At 39.3% G+C, this 9,892-nt stretch overlaps 1 protein-coding gene across 1 annotated transcript in view; it reads left to right on the top strand.

Moving 5' to 3' along the window:
• Positions 1–9,892, top strand: part of msh3 (mutS homolog 3 (E. coli)) — a 52,952-nt gene that overhangs the window by 12,535 nt on the left and 30,525 nt on the right. The window contains exons 12-16 of the mRNA XM_013913055.1: positions 698–807; positions 3,939–4,071; positions 5,885–6,072; positions 6,476–6,644; positions 6,858–6,922. Of these exons, the coding sequence (XP_013768509.1) occupies positions 698–807; positions 3,939–4,071; positions 5,885–6,072; positions 6,476–6,644; positions 6,858–6,922 (665 nt within the window). The remainder of the gene's footprint in view (positions 1–697; positions 808–3,938; positions 4,072–5,884; positions 6,073–6,475; positions 6,645–6,857; positions 6,923–9,892) is intronic.

Below are 9,892 nucleotides of genomic sequence, written 5' to 3'. Positions count from 1 at the left end.
ACACAAAAACAACAAAAAAGAAAAAAATAAACGGATCTTTGCTGTTCACTCAAGTTTGAGATCCAAGGTGTAACTGCAAGTGGAAGTTGATATAAGAACTCAAACCAGCGTTCCTCCCTGTCCAGGATGTGTACATCCTCATCATTGAAAGAGTGTCCACTGGCCTGTAGGTGTAAATAGACTGTGGAGTCCTGGTCTGAAGAGTTAGCTCTTCTGTGTTGCTTTACTTGAATCAACCTTTTTGTTACTCTGAGCTTTAATCACAGCTGCACATGGTCATCTGGCAGGTGTGTTGATACCTCCCAGATTTAACGACGGAAAAATCTTTTTAAGGCTATTGAGATTGTTGTTAGAAATTTAAAGATCTACAGTCAGTTATAGTTACACAAACTGTAAAAAAAATGAATGGATAGTTAAGTTAAACTGACATTTCTGCCATTAAAAAAAAGTCTCGTTCGGTTTACTTGTGTGTGGGTGACGACTCAAAGGTTCAGCATGACTCTGCTGCTACGGCATTTGCGTCACGTGTCACATATGGAGTTCAAGATCAGCTCAAGCCTCCTACCATGTCTGCTAGTGGCTTACACCATTTGTTCACCTCATATTTCCTTCTCCTTACTATTTTTTTTTTCTTAGAATATGTTGGCAACCATTAACGTACATTTAAGCTTTTTTATGTGTGCTCTTTCCATCACAGACAGATGGTAGTGTGAAAGGAAGTCTGTTGTGGGTGTTGGACCACACTCGCACTCCGTTTGGAAGGAGACTAATGAGGAAGTGGGTGAGCCAGCCCCTTACAGACCTGCAGTGAGTATAGAATACACTCTGACACGTGATGGATGATTGTCAATACCGATTCAGCTTCAGTGTCCGTTCTTATCATTTAGTTTTTCAGTGCTTCAAACTTTATTTCCATGCAGCTTGGTCTGCGTTGTGAGGCTCTCTGGATCACAGAACCACAGTGAAGGACTCTGAGGCAGCACTAATGCCACTTTCATGTCACATGTGATAACTGGCTCATATTAGAACGATGCCTGTGATAATCATTTTCAGGCACTGTGGCTCAGTGGTTAATACTGTTGCCACACACCAAGAGGGGTCACAGGCTTCACATTTCTCCAATTGTTCTGTGTGTTTCCTCCAGTAGCTCCAGTTTATCCTGCCATCAGACACATGCTGGGTTAATTTTTCTGTCTCTGTGTCTCTGGCCAGGACACAGGCTTACAGCTAGAATCGGTCCCTGGGCATTGCACACAGGCTGCTCACTGTTTCACATATTAGGATGGGTTAAATGCTGGCAGTAAATTTCCTTATTGGATTTAACAAAGAATGATATATAATAGTATGTAATCATCTCAGAAGTTTGGTTTTAATTACCTGACATGAGATAGATGTGAGATTTTCAGGCACATTTGCATCTCCCCCCCAAAAATATATGATTTTCCTCTTGAGGATTACATGACACGTGACGAACGGGTCTTGAATCTTGAATCTCCTGAGCTCTTTCCCCCATTAATGCTACCCTGACATTTAACAACCTCCCATGTACGCTTGATGACGCGTTTTTTCATTGTATATCAATAAAGATTTGGTTTGACAACTATTAGAGTAGTTTCCAGGTTCCAAGAGTCACTGCACGGGCGGAGACCACCCTCAAACTTCTAATGCACATCCACTTATTTTGTTTTATAAACAAGCCTGAAATATTTTAAAGTATCCATCCATCCATCTATTCGCTTCTGCTTATCCTTTTCAGTCTGTCGCAGGGCTAACACACAGAGACAACCATTCGCGCTCACATTCACTCCCACTTGCAATTTAGATTGATCAATTAACCTATCCCTGCAAACTGCTTTGGACGGTGGGAGGAGGCCGGAGTACCCGGAGGGAACCCATGCAAACATGGGGAGAACATGCAGAAAGACATGACCCCAGTAAGAAAGACTCCGGCCTGATGGAATTGAACTCAGGAGCTTCTTGCTGTGCGGCAACAGTGCTGCCCTATTTTTAAAATAGTTTTGAAAAAAGTGCCAAGGGTTATTCCCAGTAGGTTTTAAAGCTGGTAATAGAGTTAAAAGAGTTAATAGGTTGCACTTACTAGGAAATGTCCTCCAGACTCATACGTAAGGAACAGCTGTTGGAGCACCTCAGTGCCAGGACCGGTGTTTGTCAGGAGCATCTGCTCTCACCTTTTGCTGTACTTTTCATTCTGGTGATGTAGTGGAGAACGTCTATGCAAGGAAAATGGAATGGCATTTATGGACATTGTGGGCACAACTGGATGATCTCGACTTGGGTGATGACCTGGCCAGATGTAGGCGATAACTGCACACCTGGCATCAACATCAGCAGGAATAGGTCTCACTGTCAACAAAGGCAAAATAAAGATCATGAGGATTAGGATGAAGCACACTAGCCCCATCACAGTAGCAGGACAGCTCCTAGAAAAGGTCAATTCCTTCACCTAGCTGGGGTGCATAGTGAACACACAGGGTGGAATGGATGTGTGAGGCAGGCCTTTGTTAATAATATTAATGTTTGCTTGGCGGCCTGCATCCCAGTCCAGGACTCACGGCTGTGATGAAAATTATAACCAGCTCCACATTTTCATTTATTTATTTATTTTGAATAAAATAGCTGCTCTCACATATAAATATGTAAGTGTTGTTTGGGAGGATATATGGCAGAGCAGCTGTTTCTCTTTTTAGAGAGACTGTGGTGTGAAAATACATACAAATATGTTTTGGAGGTGACTTCCTTAAATAAAAGCACTGCTGAGGACACACAGCAGTACCTCTCCAGTTCTCTGTAGTGTTTTTAAGTGTGTGAACATTTTCTCTGTGTGTGGCCCTCCCTCTGCCACTGGGCAGGGATTATTGCTGTGGATAGAGCACTGCTTTCAGATTATACAGATAGCTCCTCTAGAGACTTTCAACATGAATAAAACCCAGATTACTCCCAGGTACATTAATTCCAAGATACAGAGCACAGCAGCGCATTGAACAGACACTTGTGGGCATGTGCACGTACACACTCGCACAATAGTGTGATCTGTGATGTCCGATTTATTACATCACTAAGCTTCTTTTGATCTGCTTTTTCAGTCCATTTTTTTCTGGATGCTTACGCTTACAGAAAGGCCTTACTGTGGACTAAAAAGCATTTCATAGAGGACTTTAATATGAGGCTTTTTCTGCATTTTATAAACAAAACTGTTTCAGTGATTTTCATCATGTCGTTAAATCCATAGCTTTAGTAGTTCACCTGGCCCAAATGCAGAATTTTTCATTTTCCAAATGTTTAAATTTAATAAGCATATCTTAATCTTCTTAGCGTCAACCACATCTACAGAGGTCAAAGGTCTTGTAAGGTCACTGGGGAAATGAAGCTACAAGCAGCTGTACCTTCATGAGTGCTGGTTTGTGCAGTCGAGGGATTTTATTTAGGCCACGTAGATGTCTTCAGCTGAGCGCTCTTCAGTCTTCAGTTATTTAAAGTGACTTTACACGTTAAAGAACTGCGACTGCAGTTCTTGGTGCAGTAGTACAGGTTGCAGTCAGTGTTAAGTTGGTGATTTGGGTATTGGATTAACGTTTTCTATGAATACTTTCATCTTTTAAACATTTGGTCACCTTTGTTTGCTTTGAATGTTCTTGAAAATTTGACACATTTTTAGACGTAAGGCGCAAGTGTGAATCTACATAGAAACTAATCAGGGACACTTTGGCGCTTATTTGTTTCATGTGTAAATCAACTTTAAGGAAACCCATTTATCTCAATCAGAACTGATTCAGCTTTCCAAATGACACGTTTCTTTTGGTGATGATGAGCCTGATGAGAACATTTACATTTCTTTCAACTCTTTCTTATCCTTGCTATCTTCTTAATTTCTGCAAGTCTTTTCTTTCTTTCTTACCTTTTCTTTCATGAAACTGCAGGTCTATATCCGAGAGGCAGGATGCAGTGCAGGAAATCCTGGAGTCGGACTCGCTGACTCTAAATTCCATTCGATCCCTGCTGTCACGTCTGCCAGACTTGGAGCGAGGCATCTGCAGCATATATCACAAAAAGGTAAAAGAACACAAATAAATAACTTGGATAATGTTTATTATATTTTATCACAATTTTTGTGGCATTGTTATCGAATCCTGTAAGATACGAGAACAGGCGGGTTTAATAAATGGATGATAGTTTTAAAATTAGCATCGTTAAATAATCATCTTTATACTGAACAAGACAACTCGGATCATAATTTTTGCAATAATCCTCCAGCTCTAACGGCAGGGGGACAACATTTGTGAAATAATTCCTCTCGTTGGTTTGCATAGAAATGAAAGGCAAGAAGATTTTCTTCTTTCTTTCACTGACATTTTCTCTGTTTCGCTCTCTCTTTTTATGGCACGCTTGATTAACAGCAGGGAGCAGCCTCCTGTGTGGCGCTTACCTGATTGTTTGACACAGTCTCATTTCCCATCTGACCCATTTTTGAAATGTCAGAAGGCTTCATCTTCTGTGTGTGTGTGTGTGTGTGCGTGTGTGCGTGTGTTTGCAATAATGAAAAAAGACACTTTGTTTCTGAGCTTGATGTCTTGTTTCATGTTCAGCTTTTGGATTCCTTCATCTGTTGCTGAAAGAAAATGATCAAATGTCATTTAACGCACACATACACTCAAACACCCACGCATACACACACACACGCAGCAGACACACAGAGGGGCCTTAATTGTCATTTTGCCCATCTGTAGATAAATGGGCCTGTGTTTAATGGCTTGTGTCTCCACGGCTCCACTGACATAATGGGAGAGAGGGCATGCCTGTGGCCTCTAGTAGCTGCCTGTTTGGGTCCATAAAAGAGCAACACGGGGGCAGGAGCATTAAAACTGCAGCATGTGATTAATACCATAAACCACTGTCACTGTGACCTCTCATTAACCCGAGGGTCAAGACTTGGTACTATACAGTAACATTGCTAATGGCAATAGAAGGTCAGTATAATCTACATTATAACTGATTGATTACTCATTAATTCTATTTAGTCTGAAATGATTGGCACTTTTATTTTTAAAGACGCAACACTGATCTTGAAGAAATATAAGAAGTTATTGATTATAGGCTGCTTTGTTTTCTATACTGTGGATTATCAGTGATTCCCAAGACAGCTGCCGTTTACAGATAATAAAATGTATCATTTGCTTCTTAATAGATGCTAAATAGCACCAGCCAAGTCCTGTATCTACATTTCTATTTTTTTATTGTGTAATACAGCAAATATAGTATGATGCATATTGAAGGGTAGTGTTTTATTTTCTTGATGCTTTGTTGTGAAGACGTGCAGTCGGTGCTGCTTGTAGTGAGTGGTGTTTTCTCACAGCCTTTGGATGTAATATATGACTATTCTTTAAGCTCGGCTGCTGGCCAGCGCGGATAAGATTTAATGATGTAATCTCCCTGCCTTACAGAGTACCCTGATAATACAACACACTTACAAACATGAATATACAGTACTGTGCAAAAGTCTTGAGTCACGAGTGGTTTCTTTATATTTGCTTCCAAAGAGCCAGGCTGGTTTTTTGATAGTGGTCTTGAGTAATAGGTCCCCAGAGTTTCTGAAGGTCTTTTAAAATTTGTACTTTGATCACGGGTTGCTTTTTCACTCATTTTGATTCCAATCCTTAAACCTGACCATTTTATGAAGAATATTTATTAACCCTAACCCCCTAAAGATAGAAAAAAACCCACCCAACTCAAGTGATAAACCAATATTGCATCCATGCAACAAACACAACTTGGCAAAGGACCAATTTTAAATAGTTTTTTAGCCACTTTGGTATATACTTAGTAATGTTTTTGCTTGTTTTTTTTTTTTTTTTGCACATCTTTCCAGTCTTCTACTCAGGAATTTTACCTCATTACTAGCAATCTTTCTCGCCTGGGGCTGGAACTGCAGACTTTGCTACCAGCCATGCGTTCCCAGATCAGCTCAGGGCTACTTCGAAGCCTTCTGTTGGACACTCCAGACCAGCTGATTCCAGCCCAAAGCTTCCTAAAGGTGCTCAATGAAAAGGCAGCCAAGTAAGTATCCAGCAGCACAGGTGTGGCACTGACAGAAGCATAATTTAGATTGCTTTAATGTGTGTTGGGTTATTATATTCTACTTAAATGCAAAAAATATATATCTGTTAAAGAGAAAATGAATTCTCAACGGTGCAATCAGAAAAACAACACAGCATCATAAAACTGGGCTGACAAATGTAAGATATGGCACAGTGGGAGATGCCTGCTGTCACTCCATAAATGTATGACCAATAGTTGGCATACAGTATGAGAGAGGAAAAGGCCTCCTAGTGTCACATGGATAATTCTTTTCCTCAGTTTTCATTATTGAAAGGTCAAGCTGACCACAGGCTCATCTCTTAGAAAATGCGCTGCGATATATTACCAGTAACAGTCACATTTGGACTGTGTATTTGTGCAGGTCAGGGAACAAGACGGAGCTATTCTCAGATCTGTCTGGATTCCCAGTGCTGCAGGAAAGAATGGAGCAAATCCAAACTGTCCTCCGTGAGATTCAAGACCACCGCAAAGACATCCGTCTGATACTAAAGGCCCCCGCGCTCGAATATACGACCGTTTCTGGACAGGAGGTGTGTGTGTGTGTGTGTGTGTGTGTGTTGCTGGAAGTGAAAGAAAGGTGGGAGGATTGATGGCCATTTGGGTGGAAGACTCAGCAACAGTGATGGTCTGATGTCTGTGTTTTTGTGTCTGGTTGCCAGTTTTAATCAAGAGTGACACATTATTTTCCCTGTCTTCTCTGGTCTTATTTATCAGTTCTCCTCCTCTTTCTCCTCTCTCCTCAGTTTCTGATTGAGGTGAAGAACTCAGTTTCATCCATTGTTCCACCTGAATGGGTCAAAATCAGCAGGTCAGCTCACTCACCTCTGCATTACAAACAACACTTACATGTACTATTTTTTTTTTTAGCATTGATTTTAATATTCATTGTGTGATGTCAAAAATCACATCTGACTTATCGAACTTGGATTGCACAATAGAAATATTGTTGGGCAATTTTTCTAAAATAAATGCTGTAAAAAAAATTTTTTCCCATAGCACATTTAAAACTAAAGCGCATTAGACAAAAAAGAAAAAGAGTAAACAAATAACTAAACAGTGATCAGAAAAGATTGAGAAGGAGACCTTAATGATGAGGGAGTATTTGAATGCTGCACGTCGAAGACATATGAAGGTGTGAGACCATCTAAGGCTTTAAAGTGTATTACAATAGTCCAGTTTAGATGTAACATAGGCATGTTTCCCTTAGCTCTATTGAGGAGTTAGCGTATTTGAGCTTACTTTTTTTTTTTTTTTTTACTTTAGCACTACTGATTAGAGCCAGACTGATGTATTGATGGGCTCATATTATCTGATGGTATAATGGCCAATAAATGAAAATTTGAAAAGTAAAGAAGAGACGGAAAGCACACTTCAACCATGCTATGAGTGTTGTCGTTGCAAATAACTGCAGCTTCCCTGTTGGCAGTACCACAAACAACAATCAGCTGATTCAAGCAGGGTGTAAACAAAAAATTTAATAATTCAGTTTAACAAATCAGAGCATTCTGTTTATTTTTGTGTCTTGTTTTGGGATTTTTAAATGACCAAATATTAGCATTAATCTTTAAAATCCTGGGTCGTGTTTAAGATCTGTTTCATTTACACTCTGCTACAAATTTTTCTTGTTTGTTTGTTTTTCGAGCAGCATATGAATAAGAAAAAAACAAACTGTTGCACTGATTTGCAAAAAGCCCAATTTTAACTAAGAGTAGTGAAAAAATGTGAAATGTTTTGTTTTTTGAAAAATGATGCTTAATTTAACACACTTGTGAAACATTCAGCCTCTCTGGGATGCTCTTTGTAACTTACCATTTGCAAATTAACTAAATTAATTTTGAGTTGGTTCACCGGGTGTGTTTCATTTGTGACCCTCCCCCAAGTCTTTAAAAAACATTTTGCCGGTGTCACATTCAAAATGAGCATTTATTACTAAATACAAATCAAGTTTCTGAGTTTAAACATCTGATATGTTGTATTTTCAGTATGTATTGGGTAATTCATTTATGAAGACTGCTTTTCAGCATGAACATGGCACGGGAAGCCCTGAATCCCTGACCTTTGCCCCCAGAGGCTGAAACATTATGTGGTAGCCAAAGATTCCTAGATTGTCATATTATAAACCTTTGTCATATTGTAGGTAAGTGGTTTACAAAGACCTCTGGTCCTTCAATGGGTTGCAAGATAAATGTGAGGATTTTCAAAGGTCCTGCAGCTGAATGGATTCTTTAGGGTCTGAACAGACGGATGGGATTGGCAAAAATGAATTTTTTGCTGGAATAATAAAGGTCCTTGGTGTTCAAGAAAGGTAGAGTGGTGGACAGATCAATATTATCAATAGTAAACCTATGAATCTCAGCCATCTGCAGGATGCCATTAACGGTCAGCAAAGAGCACCTACAAGGAGCTTAATGGTTATGTTAATGTCATAGTCCTTTACAGAAAGACTCTGAGGGTCCCTTGAAATTCATCAGAGGGGACCGGAAGCTTTTGTAAAGGGGAGAACTGTGCTACTGTGAAATCCCAGACTCTAAAGTCACTGGGGCAGAGATAATAACCAGCGAAGAACAGCAAAAATTGGTTAACAGAGGGTGCTGGATGGAGTGGTATCCAATCAAAGAACAGGCGGGGGAATCTAGCCAAGGCACCAATAAGCAGATCAGCACTAGGGCTTCACAATTCAGTGATCAAAAGCTGAGATGTTAACTGAAGTTACCTCATACTTTTGGGGAATTTTTCTGTGGACTTACAAGACAGAAGAATACATTACAAGTTTGTGGCCCTTATATATCTTGTGTTAAAACTAACACAGCATTTCTTAAAAGAACGTTAAACCTGAAGGAGAATATCCAGCCACCAGTTTGTCCCTGATGGGATCCACTTGAGTTATGGACAGAAAGAACAGTGATCTGAAACACCTCTGAATGGCTACATTAAAAAAGAAAAAAAAAGATTTTGGAGTAGCTTGTCAAAGTCCGGATTTTAATCTGACTAAGATGCTTTGGCATTTTAATTTATTTATTTAAAAGGGACAGAGTATATTAATAAACATATCACTGTAAATATTCCAGAATTAGCCAGAGGCCTGTTTTTCTCCTGTAGTCCCTGGCAAGTCAAAAACAAACAAAACACCCCATCAGACAAGAACACATAAAATTACAACAATAAAATCCACAGTACAAAGAACAATACAATAAAACAGTGCAGGACAACAAATACATATGAAAGCATAAAACATCAAATATGACATATTAGCATAAAATGACTGATCACAGATCTGATTTCTCTGTAGCCATCATTTGAGATGTGTGTGATGAAAGATTGTAAATTCTCTTATTACAGCTGGCATATTATTCCAAATCTCACTACCTTTAACTGTTAACACCTGATTGCTACATATTATATGTCTAAGAGGCCTTTGCTAGAGGCTCTGGTTACTCTTAATATTGATATTAAGAGTTAAGAATTCTGATATTCAATTTTAACTCAATGAGGGTGGAGCAAGTCCATGTTGGTTCTTATAAATAGGACAAGCAAATGTATTCATTTATTTATTTTTTACATTTCAAACTTAAGCTATTGTATTTTTGAAGTATGAGACGATAATGGGTGGGGAAAAAGCGTTAAGATGTTTCTGCTGGTTCTAAACTAGTAATACTTACCATGGACCAATTAGTGCAACAGTATTCTATATGAGAAAAGATCATACAGTAGAAAAACCTTATAGCTGCATTTACTGGCAGTGATGATCTAATTTGCGTGAAATTGTGCAGGCTGACAT

Source organism: Pundamilia nyererei, unplaced genomic scaffold, assembly GCF_000239375.1.
Source record: "Pundamilia nyererei isolate P.nyererei 1_Seehausen unplaced genomic scaffold, PunNye1.0 scaffold00113, whole genome shotgun sequence".
Taxonomy (NCBI): domain Eukaryota; kingdom Metazoa; phylum Chordata; class Actinopteri; order Cichliformes; family Cichlidae; genus Pundamilia; species Pundamilia nyererei.
This window is presented reverse-complemented; position numbering and strand designations above follow the sequence as displayed.